Source organism: Syngnathus typhle, linkage group LG2 (genome assembly GCF_033458585.1).
Source record: "Syngnathus typhle isolate RoL2023-S1 ecotype Sweden linkage group LG2, RoL_Styp_1.0, whole genome shotgun sequence".
Classification (NCBI taxonomy): Eukaryota; Metazoa; Chordata; class Actinopteri; order Syngnathiformes; family Syngnathidae; genus Syngnathus; species Syngnathus typhle.
Window position 1 is genome coordinate 14407782 of NC_083739.1, and position 23956 is coordinate 14431737.

Genomic DNA, 23956 nt, shown 5'->3' on the forward strand with positions numbered 1-23956 from the left:
AACAAATTTCCCCGAGTATTATTATGGCTGACCTCAGAGCTCTTGTAAGCAATGCAAACAGCCTCTTGGAGTTCTGCAGTGTATAAGAGCTGAAATTATTTTTTTTCAAATCACAGAGTACGTGTTCACCCTGCTCTAAATCGATACGGTCATTTCTTGTGAATTTTAGTTTTTTTAACTAATCCACTTCCGACTGCTGCATCTCAATATTAAAAATTCATTAAGCAAAAAATATGTCAGAAGTTGTTAATGGTTAGAAAGATGATTAAAATCAAGTGCATCCAGTTCTTTCGCAAAGAGAATTCATTTTAATTGTATCAACTCAAATGTGTTCTGTGCAATTATATCTTCTATATGCATTGAAAATTTATGGGGGGGGGGGGGGAGTACAACACAGTATCGCTAAACACGTCTGCAAGTTAGTAAATCTGATCACACAGCAAAATGCAGAAAATCGACATTCTTCCGCCTTTTGAAATAATTCATACATTTTATGCCACTAGAAGCAATTGCAGCTGTGCAGTCTCCATTTATATTTGTGGTGGTGTCAATTAAACAAATAAACACAAGATGCCCAAAAATCTGACATGTGAAAAGCCTCGTGTATCCTTTTCAATACTCATGTTGAAAGTGTACATCGCATTTAAATAAAGATTTTTTTTAAATCCTATTAGAGACAGAAATATACTGCAAGATGTGACATTCTATAATCAAATTGTTATTAATCAAATGGAAATCATGTCAATTGGGATGTGAAGGATTTCAAATGTCATGGCATGTATATTTCAGCACATCATCAGTGTTGGAGGCAGAATGTCAGCTAGCTCACTGGGAATAGAACCCCCCCCCACAAAAAAAAACCCACCACCAAACAGACGAGCAGATTGAAAGCTTGCCGTTTTGACCATGAGATGTCGAAAAAAATACACCAAACAAATCTCGAAATAGAAATGAAACTCTGCAGCATTCAAGATGAAAGGCTTGATGGATTCAACAGGTATTTGAAAATAAGTTCTGATTCTATTAAACGGAACTGCCCTTTCATGACTGAACTTCAATTTTCTCATTGATCCTGTCTTTCAGGCAAAGAGTCTTCCAGTTGATTCATTGCAGTTTAAACATGTCACCATTCAGAACTAATCCAAATTAATACAACCGCTGACAACGCTCATTAAATAAATTTAAATATGCATTCATGGACTGAAATGAGAGGTGCGTGAAACGAAGAAAAAAACACCAACCCAAAAGATGATCTGAATGATTATCTAACTTTTAAACACACAACTGATACAAGCACCCCTCAATCTAAAAGTAATGCGAGCCAACCAACCCGTGTCGTCAATAAAATCAAAAGTGTGATATCAAGTCAGCGTCAAGCTAAGAGAAGTGATAGTAAAACAGCATTACATACTGAATCTTGGAGGTTCCCGCTCCATCCTGCTTGCTGTTGAGTTGCAAAAAGCAAGTGATATCAAAGAGAGCGAGAGGCAGAAGAAGAGCAAGAAGGCGCCGCCGAGCTCGCTCGACCTCCCCTCTGCTGTCTCTCTTTTTCTCCTATCTCTCTTCGCCTAACTGCCGGGATGGTGTTAACCTATTTTGATTTCTTTCCTTACATTTCATCGCTCCCATTCATTAGTCTCTTTCTTGGGCTTTTGTCTCCTATATTGTCAGTTAAGCACAAACACAAATACACACACATACACACATTCCCAATTGCAGCAGCCTTGGTTGCCATGCATACCAGATGTGAGAAAAGTATTGTGCATGTTCTAAAAGTAGTGAAAATATTGTGATCATTCAGGTCAAATGCATTAATTTGATAAGTGTGAAAAATACAAGAAACTCGAAAGTTACGCAACAACAATAAACGGCCTTTGTGGTGTAAAACAATAGAGGTAATCTTTTTCTATTTAGGCATTTCATTTATATCATAATATATTTACAATATATCATTAGTCGGTCTAAATAGCACAATGATTAACATTTGGAATTTTCTATTCGCTTTGTCATCTCGTTAAAGCTTAGTAGTCATCATATCAAATCATGTTCAGGTCCGACCAAAATTTGTAATTGCTTTTTTACACGGCCCATTTCAGCGGTGAAAAAAATTGGGTTGTGATTCCAGGTGGAAAAATATTGAGCCGTTCTTCCGTTGATTGCTCTTCAACTGAGAATAATTTGCCAGTGAGTCAGGCAACGGCTCATTGAAAATCATGTGAGTCACAAACCAAGGTACAAAGCTGTTGAAAATACAGTACGTTTTAAATATATCTTGACAAACTTTGGACAAATAGAAATAAATGTTAAATGGATCCCTGAGTAGATTAGAATGGATGTGGAAGTTTTATCAGAACAAAGGAATAATAAATAAGTGAGATGAATGCTTGGGGTAAAGAATGTTTTCAACCAAGTCTAGAGAACAAAAGATTTTCTGGTTTGTTGATTTTGCCTGAGTTTGTTCTTGGCTGATTTCCATGAATAATATCAAATTCTTCCATTTCTGTGAACATTTTCTTTTTTTTTAACAGTAGGGATTCACCAATTGTCCACATGTGGATGTAATTGGGGGATCGGATTAAATTTCCTCTAGGAACATGCGAGGAGGCCACGTGCAGATCATCATTTAGATGGCCTTAAGACTGTCACATTATGTTGTTTTTGCTGGAATTTTCTTCTGTAATGAGGACGTAACACAGTGTGAATTAGCGTTGAGCTGATAGCGGCACTCATTCACTGGTGATGAGAACGCGACTGCTGATAGCTGCAATCGTGTTTCACCACGCTGTAGTTCACTTTGAAGGCTTTCTACGTTAATGAGCGTTCATTTGGAAGTAGGCAACGCTGCATTGCATCGCCTTATACGCAAGCTTGACTGTACAAATATAAACAAGATTTCTGATAAAATAGCATCGCTGAAGCACAAGTGAGGAAGGTATAACGAGGCGGCTTTGAAGTCTTGACGCCTTTGGAGAAAATGGGATGGCGGGGCAAATTATGCAAAGGTTCGCTAAAGTCAGACACAATACTCCATCGAGCTGATTGAGTAGTTGCATACAGAACAGAAGCAAAAAAATACAAGTTGTCCAGACATCTAAAGGTTCTTCGCATTCAATCAAAATGTGCCACGACACATCATGTATTGGTGAGCTATCATTCGGTTAGCATTAGCTAAGTGTTGTGTATACTTGATGGATCGGTGAAGTTGGCGGCGTTTGTGGTAGGTGATGTCTCCATGCAATACCTCTAGCCCTGGTTGTCATGGTAACAAAAGCAGTGCAGTATATTAGGCGGAGTAGACGTTTGCTGACTTACATTAGACAACAAAGATGACTTAATATCAGCAAGACAAGAAATAGGATATGCAAGTGTGCTATAATTACCCTGGTGAACATTTTATCTTTTTTTTTTTTAATCAGAGATGCAAGTAAACTTTTCTAGAGGTTTTTGTTTGTTTGTTTTATCGCTAGAAAATCAAGTAATAATAATATAGGAACAAGTTCAATATAATATCATATTTAGGAATATTTCTGAATTAAAAAAATAGTAAAAAAGTAAAAAAAATATATATATCTTAACTCCGCCACTAAGCATGAACGCCTTCTAAATAAAATCATATTAACTAAAAGGTGTTGGCACACATCAGCTATAACATGACAGCAAAACTCTGTGGTCACCCAATCCAGCAAAATGGTGATTCATCATTTTCAGCTAAATTGACAGGTGAATTGGCTTCCAACAAAACCAAAAACACACTAACTGGCAGTGGGTAAGTCTGGAGAAAACTACAACTTGGCTCTGCGGATTTGTCTGGTGATGGATAGAGGTTTGTCGACTCCAGCTTTTTTTGTGCTGACATTTCGGTGCTCAAACTTTAAATTATCTGAGATATATGCATCTATGCTGCTGCCAGTGGGAAAATATTGAAAACTCTCCAGGCGACTGTGATTTTATTATTAATTAAATGTGACTGGAATGACCTTCATTCGTCGGCAAGGGACTCACAGAAAGTTGTTTTACCCATTCCTTTGACTCACTTGATGGTTTGGTAGTTTTGCTGTTATACAATACAAAAGTCTAATATTCCCATGAGTCTAAAACTCTAAATTCAACCTGGCAGAAGTAGTTCAACCATTTTTCAGCATTACTGTTGTCTGCAAAAATTTATTTTCGCCAAACTCAACTGCCGCTCAATCAAAAAATAGTTTGCAAAACTATGTGCTTGTTTGGGTGTTCCCAAAATTTATTTATGATGACTTTAGATGCCATGCCGAGTGACATCAACCATTGTGGGCAGAAAGTTTCTTTTAATAAACATAGTTCCTTTTTCCTAATTGAAGGCAGATGGTTCCACATGGATTTAATGTGATCTTCATCCATGTGGGCTTTACTTGTTAAATGAGCCTCAGAGAAATAAGGTAGTGAGTGCTTGATATTGCCCATCAAGCGACATTACGGGTTGTCGAAAATGGACAAATGAGTGGTTTCGTGCTCACCACCATTTTGCGTTAATGACACTTGACCTCGGAGGTGGCTGACGCCCGAGTTAATGTTGCAAACAAGTCAATGCAGCGAGATAAAGAGCAGCGTGATGATGCGCGCACGCTAAAAGATGGAGGAGATGAAAGATCTGAACTGGGCCTTCTGTGAGGCCCACACAGTCTGAGCTCATGCACTCCAGATGACATATATGTATTGCAATAAAACACGTTGTAAACTCTGTTAACCAAAACATGGGCACAATCTAAATCAAATAGCTGTGTGAAAAATCAGACCTCCTATTGATGTTTTTATATTTCCATCAGCCATATTTACCGTTTGCAGTTTCACGTTATGAATGAGTCTCACTGTATGCGTTGTCAGCAAATCAATGCTATGATTCTATATTACTACTCAACAGTCATTTCATTAGGAAACTATTAACTCACTCGTAAGGTTTTATGGATCCCCAAAGGAAGTCAACTGCTTGTCCATGTAAACACACCTTTTTGTATAATGCATTGGGTTCATTTCATTTTGAGATCTTGTGAAATATGCACAAAACTACTGATTGACCATCGTGTCCAATTTCAGAAGGAGAACAAAGTGGGATTTTGTAATATAGTATTTGAGCAGGCTATTACTCTGGATGACCCATCTCTCTGGTCCCACTAAATAAATGCGAGCCATCCATTTCACTGCTGGACTCATTGAAGCCTGATGCTCTCATCACTTGCCCAAAAATACTTCCCTGCTCGTTACATGCTGAGAAACTACTCCAGCGTGATGAATAAGTGGATATTCATGCCATTACGAAAATGGGCCATGTTCATGGTGAAGAGTTTTACATTGGACATGCGCCACTTTTCGTTACGAGGAGGAAGGTAATGGCGGTGTGAAGATTGGAGAAGAGCGAGACCAAAAGCCTGAGGGGAGATCCTAAAAAGACTTGAATTCAGCATTCATATCCTGTTGGTTAAGTCGTTGGGATATCAAAAAAGTTATGTTATTAGCGTTTGTGCTGCCCTTCTGCTTAAAAATTCAACTGTGCCGCTATTCCATTTAAAAACTTTTATAGTATATATTCAATCATGAAATTGCATTAGGAAAACTTGTTTCATCTTCCTGTTTCAGAAGTTTTCTTTCCGCCTCTCCTTGTACTTCCTCCGCTTTGTGGTGTAATGGAGCTGGGTTAAAATGCGCTTGTGTAAAATGAATGAACAAAATGTACAAATCACATTTGGCAGGGATGCTGCTTCTCATGCAACCACTTATCTTTTCCAGCACAGAACAAAAGCATAATTATTTACTTTTTAACAATATTTGACACAACAAGCCATGTTTTTAAATTCAAACAATTAATGATACTATTAACACAAAGACCCAAGCAACACTATTTTCTTTTGCTACAGCTGTTGAAGCTAGTGTGGCTTTTGGTGATAAACAAAATCCATCCATCCATCGAACCACTTTTTTTTTTTATTCCCTCCAGTTTTTGATATTCTGGTGGACTGATGTGCATCTTTGGCATTAGCCTTACTGATGTGCTCGAACTTATTACTTTAAGAAAAAAACTGAAATAGAGATTAATAGCAATTAAATGTTTTATTATTACTATTTTGTAACGAATCCATATTACCTTTAGCATGTCCAGTCTTGAATTTTCCACACATCATTGTAGTGTATGTAGTGTAGACCAAATTTCAAATCCAATTTAAATGCAGTTCAATGTTTTCTTCCCTTGGTTTGAATGTGAGCAAGTAAGATCCACCCTCGGTGAGGATACCAGTTCAAATAAACGATAAAATCAGAATACCTTGGTGGCTTCGGGGTGGCTTCAACATTGCAGATTAACACTCGCTCTGACTGAACATAACGTAAGTGTAACTAGAGCGAGGAGAGAGCAGAGCATCAAGCGCATTACCTGAAGTGGGGTGCCAGCATTACCAGTCCTCATTCACCCTACTTTTGGAGATGGAAAACTAGATTCCATTTCAAGGGCTAAAGATTTTCCCACCACTGCTTATCAGTGATGCTTCTTTAGATTGGGAACATTCGACAGAGTTTACTTTACAATTTGATGAAAAACATTCAATGACTCTTAACCTTGAAGTCGTGAAGCCGTTTCCCTCCATTTGAAAGCCAAATTACATTTTTGGATGACTAAAAACCAAGCTGACATGATATTGGCTGGCTACCTTTTGTTGACTCGGATAAGCTGCCAGTCATAACATTACAAGTACAAGCACAGAAGAGTACACATGACACACGTGCATACATAAAGCCTGAGCTTATCTGCAAAGTGAAAATAAATATGTTGACTGGTTTTTACATGACACAGTCAGGGAGGATTCACGAGGTACGACTGAGACATGCATTTGTTCTGTGCATGTAGTTTGCAGAGGTGTGAAAGTGCCCTGCAGCGTGCAGAGAAGTGACTGCTGTCTTTCACTTATGCATCTAAATATAGAATCCAGCAAATTAGTGAAGCATCACGCCGTCTACAAAATATCATTCAGTAAAAAGTCTTATTTCGTTGCCTTACAAGCTTTGCCCTCTAATCTTGTTTTTGTTTTAGCCATGTCATGAGAGATGCTTTTACCAGAGAGATGACAATGTCATCCAAAATTGAACATTATTGTAATTACCATCAGGGACATTCAGTCCATTGGACAATAGGATTTTGGTGTTTGCACAACGCAGGTCACAGTTGCATTTGAAACGTGACCAAACAGCATCTGTAACAATACTAAAATATATATTGATTTTGAACTCTTCTGAAACGTGAGAGATGCTACACATGATGAAGAACAAAAAAATTCATGCCTCATTGTTGCACTTGATAGCACCGAGTTTCTACTTATGGTGTATTCGGCTGAGTTGAGTCAAGTTGAGTGCTGATATGTAGTAAAAAAAAAAAAAAAAAGCCGAAAAGCCTATTACAAAGCATTAGCCGTATAAGTGTAACAATTAGTTTTTTGTGAACTTGACTGCATGTTAGCGCAAAATGCATTTGCAACCAACCCACATGAATAATGTCAAGAGGCCCTATTGTCAGAAGATTCACACTGATGAAGCCCATTGAATGTATCGATTGATGGCGTCTTGCTTCATCTGTTAACGACTACACAGCTACTCAAATACGTAAACCGCGATTAAATGTAGTCTCGTCCATTTCAGTGTGTGTGTGTGCTTGTTCAACCATCCACACGTAAGCACACACACTCCATTAGGAATCGAGGTTGTTGTCTCCCGCTGCAGCTTGCCTCTCATAAAAGCAATGGTGCAGCTGAGGACAATTCTCTTTCTCTGCTCCACTTGCAGATGCTGCTCAACCGCCCCCCTCCTCACGTCCTCCCACCCCCCCAGCAATACAGAGACCTCTCCCTCACTTTCTTACTGTCTTACTTTCTGCCTCTGCCTCTTCTTTCATGTCCGTTTCATATTTCATGGCCGACCCTGCTTTCCTCATCTTTCTTTTAACGTCGGTCATCATTCCGCCAATAAGTGTCGGAAAAAGCATTTTACGTGCTCAATTCTACCACCAAACATTGTCGGTGGAGAGGGACCAGACATCTTAAATAAATATACCAACCAAATGGTTCTGACAAATCCCATTTTAAGGGGCAAGGGTGGATCACAATGTTGATGTTAGGTTTTATTTTATTTATTTTTTTAGCCTGAGCTGAGTTTCTCGAGAAGAAGACAGCTTTTCTTACCTGAGCGCAATCTCCTCATACTCAATTGCCCTGAGTGAATGTAATGTTTTTTTGTACTCCTCTTTTCCATCCATTCTATCACAGAGAAGATGAGGTTATGAAATACATTCTAAAGTCATACAAGACCCGCCGCCAGTTTTGTTTCGTTGATATTTCTATTTCTAATTTATACATACACTTTACACTCTGCCCCTAATTAAAACTGCTTTACAAATCATCAAAATAATGCATACATTCCATTAAAAGTCCTTTCTCCTCCTCAAAAAAAAAATCCCTGGAGGGTTAGTTTTTGTATGTAGGCTAGCTCAGCCTTTTCAAGATGCTCTTTAATATTGCATATCATCGTCATTATCGCCTCAGTTTAGCGCCAAACTCGCCAGCGCAAGAATCACTCCATATTATGCACATAAGGATATTTTGCAATATAGCGCCATGCTATATTATTCATTAGGTTCTTGCATGTGCCGCCTGGCAGATGGTAGCATTGGAGCCATAGTAAGATGGACGGCACCATTGGTACTAATTGCCTTGGATATCGTTGATAATGAGTGTCAATGTAAGGAGAGTATCCTCAAGGGGAGGAGGGAAGGGCAGGAAAATCGAAGCGCAAGTAAATGTGTACGCATAATTCAGTCTTAGTTTCTGACGTGCTTCACACAGTTTGTCCTTTTTACTAATGATTATCACTAAATATTTCAAATGTGATTCCCAATTGCAAAATGACACCCATCTAGCTATATATTGATGTGCTGTCATTCTGGACAGATCACCCGTCACTGTCGGTCAACAGATTTAGTAGACAGTGCATCTGTGCTATGGTACGATTTGATTTTTATTTTAGCTTAAGGATCCGCGTGTTTGCTAAAAGTGTTCCGGCAGACAAGGGACCTGGCCCCATTATTGGCAGTGGGGGGGTTACACACGGACACTGTGGGTGCAAGGATCAAGGCCTACATCACCCTCAAGGGGAGATCTTGCAGAATAAACAAACTTTGCGCATCCCAATATCAGGCATAGTGAGTCTATTTCTGCTTCCACGATGTCAAGCCCTAAAGCACTACAAGTATTTGGACCGCAAATGAGCGGATCACCTATATATCTGTGGGGGAAGATTTAATTGGCTGATTATTTAAAGATGCTGACCCCTAAAATATAGCCAAACATTATTACAATTCAGTCATTATTATCAGACGCTCGCTGCTTGTCTGAGCTCACACTGCAGCTAGTAATAATACGGGTGTTGCATCGAAATGATTCTTTTGCTCCGGAACTTCAGCCAGCCTAGCTGCTTGGTTGTGATTGGCTGAGAAACTCAATGTGGGGTGGTTATCACACTAATTGGTCCCACTACAGCGGAGCGAAAGGGTAGAATCAACAGAGACATATGAAAAGATGAAAAAGCTAATTTTTCATCAAATAAACTTTAGTATTGTCAGATTTTAATAGGAGTTAATCGTACTCTTTTATGTAATTGTTACATCACTACAAAACGTGGTATGTATTAGCAGTGAATTTCTTTTTAGACTAGGCCAAAATAACGTTTCTCTTGTTTCCTCCTGTTGTTTCCCCATCCCTGCTTGTTACACGTTTTCCCTGCCTGTCATTTTTCCGTCTTGGCTCAGTGGGGTCGAAGACTTTCCTCCTCTTCCTCCTCCCTGCAGAATAAAAACCTACCCAATACCATCCATTCAACAAAAGTTCCTTGTGTTTGTTTTTTGTCGTACTTACTGCTGTGCCTGCCTTCCAATGCCCGACTGAGTTGTATCTTTCTTTATTTGTGGGTGTATCTGGCCAAATAAACATTTATCTATACAGCTTTTGGTGGGAAATGAGAACATTAAGATGAAAAAAATATATACAAGAGACAGAAAATATATTTTTCAAACAGTGGCCTTTAAAGCCAATGCTGCTTGTTTTGCTAGTGTGACAAACACTTTCTTCACATCTCAATGAAGATTTATTTTGGCATACACTAATAATGGTCTATTTAATTTCTTCCACATTGGGTAACTTTCCAGATACCAGTTAATTTACTTGCGTTTGATTGTACCAGTAGCATAGTAAAGGTTTAATGATGGTGCCTGTGATGGTGATCTGATGATTTCTAATTCACTTATGTCCATTTTTTGGGAGCAATGATTGCAAGTCTTGAGCAACGTCGTAGATTGGATTGTGTTTAATCCTCTACATGACCACAAAACGAAAACCTCATTAACTCTGCATTTACAGTATAATCCAATGCCACCCAGAATAAAATCTGGCAACAGAAAAGTCGACAGAAAATTCAGTCCGATTCGGAATGAGAGAAGAGCATTAGACTGCCCTCACCTGGTTATAAAAAGAGCTGAGCACATTTTATTATTATAATTATTTAGATTTAAGATCAGGGGATGTTGAGAATAGTTTTCAATATTTGTACATGTGAAGCCCTTTGAGACTTGTCTGTGATTTAGGGCTATATAAATAAACTTGATTTGGTTATTATTTGCATTTATGTATTTTCAAACTACTTCAGTTTTTGAACCTCTGATAATAAAAGCTTACCATATCATACCATACTATACAATATACTGCATTCTGATTGAGCGTTATCCTTACATCATTCAAGATAATCATCATTCAGACAATGTTAACAATAAAAGAACTTTTTTTTAAATTAAATTAGAGTCAATTAACATAAACCCTCTTCTGAATAAGAATGTCAGAGTTACTGGTGAGTTTGGACTAAATTGTAAACAGACAAATCTGGTGACTCCTCATTTTGTTCTGACGGGACCGGCTAATGCTGTGGTCTTTATTTACTGTAATCTTTGTGTTATCCACTCTCCGCATAAACGAACAGATGTTATACGTAGTTTGACTGACAACTCTTTAAACACCCCGGGACTGAGCAGATGGCTTTCTATTACATTTTAAAAAAGCGTCAGTCCGAGTTTAAATTGGAAGGTTTCGGGCTTTATTCATTTATTCTTCACATACATTACCTTCATCTGGATGTGTCCTGCTTGGTTGCCACATTGGGAGGGTTAGCCTCCAATGATTTTTTTCAAAGTGTTTACAAAACTAATTTACATGACGTGAGTAAAAGACAGCAAAAAAAAAGTGATAAACGGCTCATTTATGTCGAAATTTGAACCGCGCTAATTACTTAGCGACCCGTTATCCATCTGTGATGACACACACTATCAAATTCCAAATTGCACCCATTTGGATGGCCAAGTAGATCACTTGTGGGCACAAACTGAACAGAACGGTACTGTTGACTACTCGTCTCATGCTTCCTCTGAATAATATGACACATGCTAAATTGCGGACGTAAAGGTCACGGTCAATAAAGATTACATGGATGCAAAACAGCTGCACTGCATGATTGACTTAACTCAGCAAAGTGATCGATTAAAGTGTTTCTGCAATAAATTATAGCCAATGTAAAAAAAAGCAGTGCGTTTATCAGTCAAAAATATTCTCTTGGACTTCCCACCAGATTTAAACCTCATCTGCGTATGTTCAAGAAATTACGCTTGACTGATAATACTTCCTTGACCTTTGAATTTGCTCCCTTGTTTTTCATTGCTCATTTATGGAATACCATTAGTATCTCCATCCTCTCCATCCTGGAAATAATCTTTTTTTGTTAGTTGGCCCAATGTAATGATGAAACGACTGCTAGACCAAAAGGCGGAACTCAAGCTCATAGAGGTTAAATCAAATCCCCTGAAGCAAACTGCCTTCCATTTACAGGAGTTTAATTGTTCCATTTTCCCAAGATGAGAAACAGCAACACAGAGTAGCACAGATTTGACTGTTTTGATGTAATCATAACAAATGAGCAATACATTTGAAGGCCATTATTTCTTCTTTCACCTGAAGCAGCAGAATGCAGAAAAAAATATGCACACAATATGTGCACGTGTAGCAGTTTGCTTCTTTTTTTTATTTCCTTTCTATTCTGCCACAACTGATGATCAGAAAGTAGCAGAAGCAGGAAACATAAATAGCGACTGTCCAGCCAGAGACGCTAAAATGCTGTCATGCTGCTTCTTTCAAAGAAATACATTTGGAAACAACAACGACCAAGAATGACGAGGGGAAAATACTTTGGCCCCAACAACTACAATGCCACAAATTGAAAACAGTTTTCTATGGAAATAGGTCATAGATTGCAATATAAAAAGTCCAGTCTTCAAAAAAAAAAAAAAAAAAACAATTTCACCTGCACAACTAAATTGAATTTTTTCCATCTTTTCAAGAGTGGATGGAAATATAAATAAATGAAATAATGCTTTTGTGCTAACATTGAATCACAGTGATAATAGACAACCTTCAGGCTTCTACTACAAAGACTAAAAAAAAAAAAAGTCAAAAGAAAGTCAGTCAGAACATCTGAAATGTAAGAAGGCTGCAACAGTGGCACTTTAAATGGTGGCAGATGTGTCCCATTTAACACAAGTGTGGATGTGAAATGTTCATTCTGAACATAGCCACACAGTTATAACTGGGTGTGCACACTTGTGCAACCACATTATTTCATGTTTTTGTCTGCTTTTTTTGCATACAAATAAAAAGCTGTTTGTAATCCAATGCAAGAGTTTCCTTTGTTTACCAACAACCAGGTAAAAGTCAACACCTAAGCACAACTAACAACTTAATAGAACCATTACACATTTACATCACAATCCATAATAACAATACACCCTGATAGGTTTTCCAACAGCAGACATCATTTGAATATTATAGCTCAACAAAAAGAAAAAGGCGTGAACACTTACCGATATTGATGACATTGGCTGACAGAAAGTGCCTGCAGGGGAGTCCGGCCATGCTCAGGGACGAGTCGCCATCAGTGGTCATGGTAGACCTTGATCTCAGTGACAGGTTTGGTGATTCCTTCACCACTGCCATTCTAACTCCTCCAGGTAGTAAAGGTTGAGTTGCAAACGTTGGTGTCAAAACACTGTTGACACTGTTTTTGAAGCTGACCTCACTTCCAGGTGATTTTTTTTTTTTTTGTGAGTTCTCTCTCTAAGTGGGAAAAATCAAAACGTTTTTGAGTATATTCCCATAGTATGGAGAAAATGGTGATAAAAAGGAAGACTGTTAAAAAAAAAAAAAAAAAAAAAAGGAGAGAATTCTTTATTGTCTTTCCTCTTTGGTAGGCAGAGTGCTCTGAGCCAGAAAAGAACCTTGTTCAGTTGATCGTTTCAGGGCACCAAGAGGCTCCAGTCCCCTGCATCACTGCCAGAGTGAAACACACAAAAGAAGAACATTAGAAACACATTTAAAACGAGTACAACAACAAACGTTTGAGGATTATCTAGTAAATAAGCACTCTGGTCGGTTGCTGTCTTACAAATGGAGATGCCTCGTGAAAAGTTCTGTGTTAAACCATCTTGCATGCATGTTCACTGAAGCTACAAGGAAGTATGTTGGTAGGGACACGTCTAAATAAAACATTGTCAAGCAGAAGCTCAATTTAACCTCGATTATCATCAAAAATTCTGGAGAATGTCACTTCAGGTCCTTTTTTTTCAAAATTATATGGACATCTATGACATTTAAGGGTAATGTAGAGTGATAATAGTTTGTAATTATATTGAAGTGTTTTGGGATTGCAATTAGTGGCACATTTACATACATACATACATAAGGTTAGAAAATCAATTTACACAGTTTTGAAAACAGAACATGGAGAAGAGAAACATTAAGATGTTTGTGTGTGGAACACAAAGTTGATACAAGAAGTTACATTTGAAAACATATCAGGATGCTAGACAAAAAGTTTATGCGGATCCATTTCAGCATGACAACTCTTTTTACCTCTCCTTCGCTTACGTTCCACTTTGGTCCGTCTCATGAAAAGGTCAGATTCCCTTCTGGAAATCTTTAGTAGGCTTTGCGAGATCTGCCACCATGCACACCAAGTCCACACAATGACTGTGTGCGTGTGTGCATGTGTGTGTGCGTGTTGTGATGGAGGTGGGGTTTCCTTGATGTGGTGGGCAGACTGGAGAGCATGTTGAGAACCGTTTGTCAGAGGTTGGTCGGCAGATAGTCTAGGCTGCAGGTCAGGGCATGTCCTTGTTACCGGCGAACACATTTTTGGTCTCTACTGGAAAACTGTGTGGGCATCCATGGATGCCTGTCCTGAATGCAAACTAGTATTTCAGACCTAGATATGCTGCTAGGATTTTTAAATTGCTATTCATTTGTTTGTTGCTCACTCTAAATATTTATGGGATGCATTTAAGCCATCTCATGGGTGAATTGGACTACTCTCTGGACTGGTCATCAACTAGTCACAGGGCACATATAGACAAGCAACCGGTAGTATTCACATTCACACCTAAAAGCAGTTTAGAATACTCAGTAAAATAATATGCATGTTTTTAAAATGAGTAAGGAAGCCAGAGCAAGCACAGGAAGGCCTGATTCTAACCCCAGAAATTTAGAACTGTGAGGCAGGTGCTAAATCATATTGCATGAGTTGTATCTGTCAGCTGAGTCGGCCTAAACATGCTAAGCACGGCTACTTCAAGAAGTATTCAATTTAAAATGAAACAAAGAGTGCCTGTTCTTTGTGTCTAAGTGCCAGGAAGTGAGAGACAAGCCCAAGCGTAGTCACTTCACCTCCATTGCACAACTCCACCCTTGACTAAAGTTTCACATTGTGTCGAGTGAAACACAATAACGTACACTTGACAGGGACTCACGTTTTAACTCCGAATAAACGTGCGCATCCACATTTATGAACTATAAATTGAGACGAGACTGTCGCTTGAAGAGGTGTTCAAATTAGAACACACACTTTTCCACTTTCCATTGTGCAAGAGCAGGAGCTAACATTGATATGTTCTTAGTAAACAAGACTGCACAAAACAAAATAAAGCAGCTGTGTAGACAAAATTATTATTAAAGCAATAACTACACAAAAATGGCGTATGTGCCAAGCAGGATCATCTTAAACTGTGAAGGAGAGGAGTCCTGGAGGACTTCTAACCAACTGTTTATATCGACACAAGTACCACACAAGGACTATTAAGCACTATATTTATTTTCAATACTTAATTATATTACTCAGTGCAATAACGTAAATATTTTCTCTTGACAACTGGACATTAGATCATTGCAGCCCCCCGTTTGTAGTTCGTTTAACCTTTCGACGCGAAGTAAAATGTTCCCAAAAGATTGGAACTTGAATGGAACACTGGAAAGTCGATCATCGAACTGCACCCTTCCATTTTTTACTGTCAGTGTCCACATAAGTTCCCCCGCAGAGCGATCCAGTACACCAGCAGGAGTGCTCTCCAACTCCATTACTCTGCCTTTCCCAGCTGACTTTGAGCGAGTGTGGAATGGTTGAAAGACGGTCGCTGTTCACTCAAATGATTTGCCAAAGTTTCTAATTCATTAGGAATAGCAGACTGGGTATCTGATGCTGCTTATTCTCAAATGATGTTGTCTAATGTCTACACAGCTGGCGTCCCCGCACGCTTCCTTTTCCTTCCAGTTGTTTTTGGATGCAAGGTACAAAATGATGAAGCAAGAGTCTTGACCAAGACAAGAAGGGTTGATCAAATTACACTGGTCAACTTGCAGGTTCCAGGTCCACTTGACTCTTAAACCACACGCAAGCCTGTTTGGATGCAGATTATTTCCTCTTTTCCACAAATTTTTATTTTTCCTTACCTTTTTAAGAGGTTAAGCTTAGGGGAAGTCACTAATATTTGTCAACTGTGGGCTTGTGAGTCCCCTTGAGACTCATTTGTGAGTAAAGGCTAGATAAATAAACTTGACTCAGACCAAGGGGCTTTCATCTCAAACACACCCACCAAACTCACGATGCATGTCCAACTATAACTGCAAGTTCATTTTCAGTTCAAATTTAAGATTTCAGATTTGTAGATGCCCTATGTGCCATGTAAGCGACTGTCAGTCACCCTAAAGGTAATCACATCTCTGTGGCACCTCTTTTTTCTAAAAGGGGAAAAAAAACCGGGGGTTGTCGACTTATTCTAGTATACGATGCTTTCTAAGTACATGTCATTATTTGAGGAAAAAGATATTGATATGAAACTGTCAAATATTAGTAGAAAGGAGAGGTCCAAACATGGGAAATACAATTGCAAAATTGTCAGTTTTAAATTAAAACAGAAAATCATCTAGTTACATTGGTTTTAAAAGATACACAGCACAGCACTCAAAAGAGTGAATCGTGCAACACAAGCATGCAATGCCATTTTTATCTGCAGGTGCCATCAGATCTGCTCCACGGCAGTGGCGATTTAGTAAAAGAGGTTTTCCAGAGCAACGGTCCACTAATGTACCAACAAAAAACACACCAATGGACAACGAAACCCAATCCATTCCTTCTAAAGTGGATGTTTTGTAGTTCAAGAAGCACAAAATAACTTCAAATCTTACCTGGTGGCTTAGTTCCAGGCAGCACAGTTCCCACCCACCTGTCACTTGAGACTAACTACTTGTGAGTTGCTACCAGTAGCACTGAGGGGCACGTTGGGAATACACTCTCCAGCTCCTCCCTTCACATATAAAAGCAAAGGTCAACTTCCTGGTAAGCAGGATAGGGAGCAGACTGTCCAAGGGTTATTGGGAATATGTAAATGTAGATGGATACAGTTAAGGCACAAGAGTGGACTTATAATGGGATGCATTATTAGATTGATACAATGCACCTTGCTTGCCCAGGAGCCAATACAGAGGAGACAAAGGAACAGGTTTAGCCACTTTTCAGTCTCTTGGTAGAAGAGCTTTTACCAATGAATGAATGGATGGATGAAGTTTAGCATGTGCTAGTTTAGCACGTCTGGTTGCAATATATATAATAACCAGCAGATGGGGCTGTGACGACGTTCTTAACCACAATATTTAACTTCCGGTCTTGTGTTTGTTTACAAAACATTAACTTCCGGCGCTTTTCCTGTTTCCATTGTCCCAGTGGAGCAGTAGCAGCAACGGCTGCTTAGGAAGGCACTATTTTTTATCTTATTGCGTGCTTGTACATTTGTTCCATAAAAGGCTTCGGCAAAAAGATTTATGCATTTACATTCATCCGATGTAACTCACGATGCCCCTCACTCCTGCCAACCAGTCTCAGCTGATTCGAGCCGGTCAGAAGGACGAGTTCTATCAAACTTTCCTTAGGAACAGCGCGAATGAAACCTTTCAAACGCTTGCCGGTGAGTTCATTCACACAAGATTTGTTTGTCTGGTTGCTTTTGAAAGCAAGCTGTTTACCTAGGTGCATGTCTTCCTTTTCTGAGGATCCAAAAGGTGGCTGGACTGGAGGAAAGAAATTGAACTACTTTCAGACGTCGCTTATTTTGGTTTGACAACACTCATAGGTAGGCTGATCAAACCAATATGAAATGTATGTCACCACTGATGTATTAGGTGTGCTGGGATCAACGCAGAGGTCAAATGTAATGCTTGTACATACATATGAGTCATTTTTTTAAAACGTAGGTAATTTCTTATCGGGATAATTCAAATTTAATTTGAAAAAAATCAGACATATTATATGGTACTGTCGCTCAGCCTTAATTGGTCAATTACCATCCTTGTCAGGTTACCAGACCCTGGGTGAGGAATACGCCAATATCATCCAAGTTGACCCCAGTAAAAGACGCATTCCCTCCCCAGCAAGACGAGGCCTCTTTGTTTTCTGCCATACATTGTTGCCATACGTTTTGGACAAGCTCTTGGTCTGCTTGGAGAATGAGCTCGAAGGCGCACAGGAGACTAGCTGCGGTGTCAGACGGCGGCAGGCTGCATCCGGGCCGTGGAGCCTGGAACTGTGGTTGAGGAGATGCATCCGGAGGGCGGTGGGACTGTTGTCAGAGCGCCAGAGGATAAAGTGTTTGCCGGCTGTGTTTGTCCTCCAGCAGACAGTGACCCTTCTACACAGATTCCACGTGGCTTTCTTTTACGTCAGCGGCATTTTCTATCAACTGTCCAAGAGGACTTCTGCAATCAGCTATGTAAGTCTCTGGACTCAATAATTGACATATGAAGGGAATGTTTTTCCTGATTTCTTATGAAAAGTATTTTCCATATAAGTATTGAGAATTGTGTGAATAATTGTGCATTTGCAGCTGCGTGCTTCAGGGCCTCAGAGCGATGACAGGTCCATTAGGAGCAGCTACAGGCTGCTGGGAGCCATCTCGCTCATCCAGCTGCTCATCACAGTATGTCTGCAGCTCAACAACTTTAGACAAAGGCAGCGAGCCAGACAGGAATGGAAGCTCCAGAGGAACCTCACGGGCAGGTAAACGAATTGTGATAAGACTTCTCGCAATGCGTTTTGTATATTATGAATAAAATGGGATAAACTAATCAAATGGATAGGGGCGGGCATAGAATTGCCAATGTTGAGTGTTCAACGGTGTGTTACAACAATCTTTTTTTTCCCTTTTTCAGTCCACAGCAAACCCAGAAGACAAAGTCCTCGCCCAGTCGCTGCATCCTCTGCCTGGAGGAGCGCAGACATCCAACCTCTACCCCCTGCGGGCACCTCTTCTGCTGGGAGTGTATCACAGAGTGGTGCAACACCAAGGTAGGGCCCACGTCAGGACCATCATCACAATCTCTCAAAGGGGACATATTATAGAACCTTAACTTTTAAACTTCTCTGTAACTCTGGAATATTTTCTCTGTAAATATTTGAGTCTCTCAGCAAGGGTCGAATTACATATGATGTTACTTCACCTATTCATGTGAGTTTCTCTGAAACCTATCCTCGATTTTTTGATGAATAATTCAGCTGCTATTCAATTTTTGCGTGCTAATTCTGGAAATGACACAAGATGGCGCCAAAACGCTAAATCGATTGATAAAATCATTGCATGTCAGAGAGTAGCTAAATTTAGCCTACATGCGTTTTATCAAAATCCTATCCTCATAATAATTGTTTTTAAGGGAAATTGTTATGGGATCAAATGTCGTATTTTGTGTCTGAGGCGAGAAGAACTCAACACTGTCAAGTTGCTTCATGCGTGTATACTATTGTAATCATTCCATCACGTGCGTCCGTATTTTCTTGACTGCATACAGGCCGAGTGCCCACTGTGCCGTGAGAAGTTCCAGCCTCGTCGACTAGTGTACCTGAGGAACTACAGCTAGAAGACTCGTTTCATTTAAAAATACATGGATGACAGATGCTTCCAAGGATCTCCAACAAAAAAAAATCATAATTTAAAGACTATTTTCCATCTTGTAACTTTCTCTGTCTCAAATTATATTCAGTACATACTGTAGGTCAGATTTTTAAATGAATCATTGTGCCTTTTTTTTTATAAAAAAAAAAAAAAAAGAAATGTGAGAGTTCTATTTTTGATTGCATCAGTCAATATTACTGAAAAAAAACTGTTTGACTGGAGCTTATAGTATAATTTACTAAATTCAGCAATCCACTATGATTTTCTTTATTGAATGAGTACAATAGATGGAAGAAAGTGATCTGTTTACTCGGAATGTCCATAAAACATCGTGGAACAAACAGCGTCTGTCAAACAGCATCTGTCAAAATAAAAATTCTATTCTTCTATTGGTTGTTTCTTGTCGGTTTAATGTGACAGGCAAATGTCTAATATGACAACTCATTCCTGGGCAGGGAGGTCAGACACAAGATCAATTGTTGTCAACGTGCTGGGCAGTCTTGCATTGATGCAGCACCAACAGTCTGGAAACGAGTCAGTCAGGATAAATACAGTCGTCTGGTATGGCTGGCTGGCAGAGTGGAGGAGTGAGTGGAAAAACGCTTGGAGAGCACAACATTGACTAATTGCATTTCACGGTCGGATGGAAATATCCATCCATCAATTGACTATATTGTCATGTTTTGGGCTGTGGGGACCTGGATCCCATCCCATATTTGCCAAGTCCTATACATTAACTGCATTTTTTTTTTTCAAATTTAGAGACAAAAATAATGAATACGTTTTTATTTGATTTGTTCATTTCGGCAAGTACATAATCAACATTCATTACAATTTCATTTCACATTATGTTATACATGACTTGTCAAAAAGGGAGGCGGGCTGAAGCAAATTCGAATTCTACGAGTCAAACAATATTTAGAAGGTAAAACCCAAACTTTTTCGTATCAAATTCTTGGTGTGACCGATACGTCCAAGCGCTACGTTCCGGTCGTCACAGACGCGATCCACTTCTGGTTGTTGCGCGTAATCACGTGACAGTCCCAGCGAGTGCGGAGCGAGAGACAGTGAGTGAGACGGCAGGCAGGATCCGCTGGTGAGATCCACTCCAACTCTGTCCTCTATTCGTGCAGGTAACGATTCGATTCATGAAGACAGCTTATGTATTGATTCATATGGAAATATGTTGGTTTATCTAGCACGTCGAGTAGTGTCGTCACGGCAGTTTTCCATTGCGAATGATGTCCAAATGCAACTCATTTTACTCGTGGTGGTTTGCAAACTAAGAAAAAAAAAACTTCCGGATATCCAGCCCTCAATCACGTGAACTTCACCAACGCTGAATGCAACAAGCGATCTAATATTAATAAATTAAGCACATTAGACATTTCTATTTGCTGGAGCTTGAATATTTTATTTATGCTGATCATGCTAAACGGGTTATGTCACAAAATCTTCTCATTGGAATGTGCCTCAGGTAGAATATATAAATTCGGATGCAGCCACAGATCAAATTTACAGACATGGTCTACTATTTCCTTTCAAAGAGAACCATGTCGGTGGTGAAACTGGAGGAGTGTCGAGAGAAGATTCGCAACGAATTGAACAAAGTTGTGGACTTCTGGTTGAAATACTCCCAAGACACCGTGTATGGGTACGGTAGTCACCCCTGCTTGCTACGAAGAAGAACATCTAACTTGAGTACTGATGAGTGGTGGCCAGTCCCGTTGATTGCTGCTTGCTTCCTGTTCTAGGGGCTATTTCAATTGTATTGGGAAGAATGGGACGGTTTATGATGAGCTGAAATATGTCTGGCTGCAGGGAAGACAGGTAAGCCTTTGTCAAGCATGCAGTCAACTCTTTACAGTCATCTTAACCAATCTTGCTCTTTCCCAGGTGTGGATGTACTGTCGCTTGTACCGAACAATGGATCGATTCCGTCGGCCTGACATCCTTGAAGCAGCCAAAGCTGGTATGACCATTGTTTTATAATCAAGTGCGATTTCACAACCAAAGTCGTCAAAACCTTCCGCCGCTGTGACTGTTTTCTTTTGACGGCTGACCTATTGATGACATCACAGATGAGATCATGGACTTCTATCTGAAGTTTCGAATCAGAAGATCAGATCACAGTCTGTTTCAGTCTGCAAAATATGGCGTTATCTATGTAAAATCGCCCTTCCGCTTATACTCACCAAAATAGACATTGCACAATTTAGACTTGCTGTATCTGCACTCCGCCTCGAACATTTGCTGCATGTTTTGTGTTGCCTTGAGTAAAAACCAAAGTATATCTGTGAGCTGACCAATTACAAACTCCTAGCATTCAGACAGACCATATGAAAAGTCTACACACCCTTGTTTAAATGCAATTTTTTGTGACATAAAACCGGAAGACCAATATTTCAAAACTTTTTCTGACCTTTGACCTGAGGGGAAGTAAAATGAAACAATGGAAACCATGTGGCTGCAGAAGTGGGTTAGGGCTAGTTCAGTCTACTATTACTACTTTCCTATATTTTTCAGGAGGGACTTTCCTCAGGAAGTTTGCTCGTGTTTCCAGCGGCGACGGTCAGATGAAGTGCGCGTTCTGTTTAACACGAGATGGTAAAACAGTGAAAGTACAGCGAACCATATTCAGTGAGTGTTTCTACGTCATGGCCTTGGATGAGCTGAGCAGAGTCACTGGTGACACGGATATGCAGGTACAAAAACAACAAATTACACATGTCCGCTCATCTGGATAGCAGAAAGTAACCAAGCAAACATTTGACTACTTCTGTTGATCCCAGCTCGAGGCGGAAAAGATGATGGCGCAGCTGATCTTCTGGGTTCAGGTTGATCCAACAGGTTTGGGGAGACCCACGCTACCCGGCGACACACACACCAACAGCATGGCGGTTCCGATGATGCTGATGTGTCTAGTGCAGCAACTCACTGAAGGTCGTGGTCAGGAAGCCGTCCTCAAGTACAAAAAGTTGAGCTGCTGGTGTGTGCAGCAGATTCTCCAGCATGTTCAGGTTAGAACAAAGCTGGAATGTACTTTGCAAAAATCCTTAGACCACAATCATTTTGGACATAGTACGGTAGATACCATCAGAGGTGTCGAATCCAGGTCCAGAGAGTAGAAACAAGCAGAAACCTAACTGCGGCAGGGCTTTTACTTTCTGGACCTGGTTTTGAAAATGACTTGGGTTACTTTAACCAGAATATATTGCTGTCAATGCTAAGATCCTGGTTGGTTATCGTGGACCAGCTGCATCCTACAGCTAAACTAGCTAGCTATCTTGGAAATGTCTTTTTCTTATCTGCTAAACAAAACCCATATTTATTGCGTTTGTACAGCGAAACGGCACAGCTATCTTGGAAAATGTGTCGTTGGAGGGGGCGGAGCTACCAGGTTGTCAAGGCCGACTGCAGAATCCAGGTAAATGATCCACTGTCATGCAGGTAATGGATTAAACATAATTCGCTCTTTAGCTCAACTTCAGTAACGTCACATTTCCTATTTTTTATTTTACGTTTCCTTCTCGCAATGCCGATTTAGGCCACGCCTTGGAAGCAGGCTGGTTCCTGCTTCAATATGCTTCTCAATGTGGGGACAAGGAGCTGCAGGAAAAAGCCATCAATAAGTTTGTGGAGTTACCCTTTGAATACGGCTGGGATAAACAACACGGTGGCCTCTTCTACTTCCTGGATGTGGATGGCCACTGTCCCACTCAGGCAATGCACTCTGAGATTTTATTTGCACTTGGATTGGCTTGTTGTGTGGTAATAAATCTTCTCTTTTGGTGTGTTTGAGCAGTTGGAGTGGAGTATGAAACTGTGGTGGCCTCACTGCGAGGCTCTTATTGCCTTCCTCATGGCCTACAGCCAAACCAAAAGACCCAGACTCCTAGAGAATTTCTATCAAATGTATGACTACACATTTACTCATGTGAGTATTGAATCAAACTTTGCAAAACAACTCGTCAAGTGTGATTGTATTTTGCTTTACATTTCTTGAATTGACGTCCGAGTTTTATGTGTGCAGTTTTCTGATGCCCAACATGGGGGATGGTTTGGTTATTTGTCACAAGATGGAAAAGTAGTTTTGGATTTTAAAGGAGGTCCCTACAAAGGTGAGAATAACATTGATGTGGAGTATTGTTGAATGAGTTCCAAAATTCTGATATTGAAATAAATTCCTCTGGAAACTTTCTGTTCTCTACAGGATTCTTCCATGTACCACGCTGCCTGTATATGTGTGAGCGTATTCTGGATGATCTGCTGAATATTGCAGTGTGAGCTTGTTCTTCATTGTGTTAAAATGGGATGAGTTTTTTTTTTTTTTTAACGGTTGCAAATCAAGCTTTATTGAATGTATTTTTAAAGCGTTATGATTATTTTGTGTTACACATTTTGCATATTGTCAGTTGCAGAGTAATCATGAAATAAAAATTGCTTCTGATGAACCTGTCCATCTGCCTACCTAGTCTATCATTTTGCTTGTTGTTTGCTTGTTGCACATTTGGCTATTTGGAATTGAACTAACCGAACATGCATGTAGAGAGAAGTTAGTGTCAGGAGATAAAAACAAATTTCACA

At 39.7% G+C, this 23956-nt stretch overlaps 3 protein-coding genes across 6 annotated transcripts in view; 2 read left to right on the forward strand and 1 right to left on the reverse strand.

The window, feature by feature from the left end:
• The window catches only part of plch2a (phospholipase C, eta 2a), a 74472-nt gene extending 57667 nt beyond the window's left edge, over nucleotides 1-16805 (reverse strand). For 2 of the 4 annotated variants that reach the window (XM_061266871.1, XM_061266864.1), the window contains exons 1-2: nucleotides 14013-14171; nucleotides 12965-13430 (exon numbers count right to left, since the gene is read on the reverse strand). In XM_061266871.1, coding sequence (XP_061122855.1) covers nucleotides 12965-13097 — 133 coding nt within the window. In that variant the 5' untranslated portion in view covers nucleotides 13098-13430; nucleotides 14013-14171. Of the gene's footprint in view, nucleotides 1-1411; nucleotides 1452-12964; nucleotides 13431-14012; nucleotides 14172-16616 lie in introns of those variants that run through there. The other 2 variants (XM_061266866.1, XM_061266882.1) reach the window with 2 other exon arrangements.
• Nucleotides 16786-19758, forward strand: pex10 (peroxisomal biogenesis factor 10). The gene is made up of 7 exons (XM_061266892.1): nucleotides 16786-16930; nucleotides 17305-17392; nucleotides 17477-17557; nucleotides 17781-18193; nucleotides 18308-18480; nucleotides 18633-18768; nucleotides 19266-19758. Exons 1-7 carry the CDS (start codon nucleotides 16883-16885, stop codon nucleotides 19332-19334), a joined length of 1008 nt encoding a protein of 335 aa, XP_061122876.1. The 5' UTR covers nucleotides 16786-16882; the 3' UTR covers nucleotides 19335-19758.
• A 602-nt stretch (nucleotides 19759-20360) lies between these two features.
• renbp (renin binding protein) lies at nucleotides 20361-23829 on the forward strand. The gene is made up of 11 exons (XM_061272689.1): nucleotides 20361-20502; nucleotides 20917-21023; nucleotides 21124-21199; nucleotides 21266-21341; nucleotides 21896-22074; nucleotides 22162-22389; nucleotides 22715-22796; nucleotides 22917-23092; nucleotides 23175-23306; nucleotides 23403-23490; nucleotides 23583-23829. Exons 2-11 carry the CDS (start codon nucleotides 20923-20925, stop codon nucleotides 23654-23656), a joined length of 1212 nt encoding a protein of 403 aa, XP_061128673.1. The 5' UTR covers nucleotides 20361-20502; nucleotides 20917-20922; the 3' UTR covers nucleotides 23657-23829.
• Nucleotides 23830-23956: the final 127 nt, after the last annotated feature.

Coding starts and splice junctions, on each gene's coding strand:
- renbp (XM_061272689.1), top strand. CDS start 20,923: ATGTCGGTGGTGAAACTGGAGGAGTGTCGAGAGAAGATTCGCAACGAA. Junction 22,390..22,714: donor AGATTCTCCAGCATGTTCAG/GTTAGAACAAAG, acceptor GCGTTTGTACAG/CGAAACGGCACAGCTATCTT. Junction 23,307..23,402: donor ATGACTACACATTTACTCAT/GTGAGTATTGAA, acceptor TTATGTGTGCAG/TTTTCTGATGCCCAACATGG.
- pex10 (XM_061266892.1), top strand. CDS start 16,883: ATGCACCTTGCTTGCCCAGGAGCCAATACAGAGGAGACAAAGGAACAG. Junction 17,558..17,780: donor TGGTTTGACAACACTCATAG/GTAGGCTGATCA, acceptor CATCCTTGTCAG/GTTACCAGACCCTGGGTGAG. Junction 18,194..18,307: donor GGACTTCTGCAATCAGCTAT/GTAAGTCTCTGG, acceptor GTGCATTTGCAG/CTGCGTGCTTCAGGGCCTCA.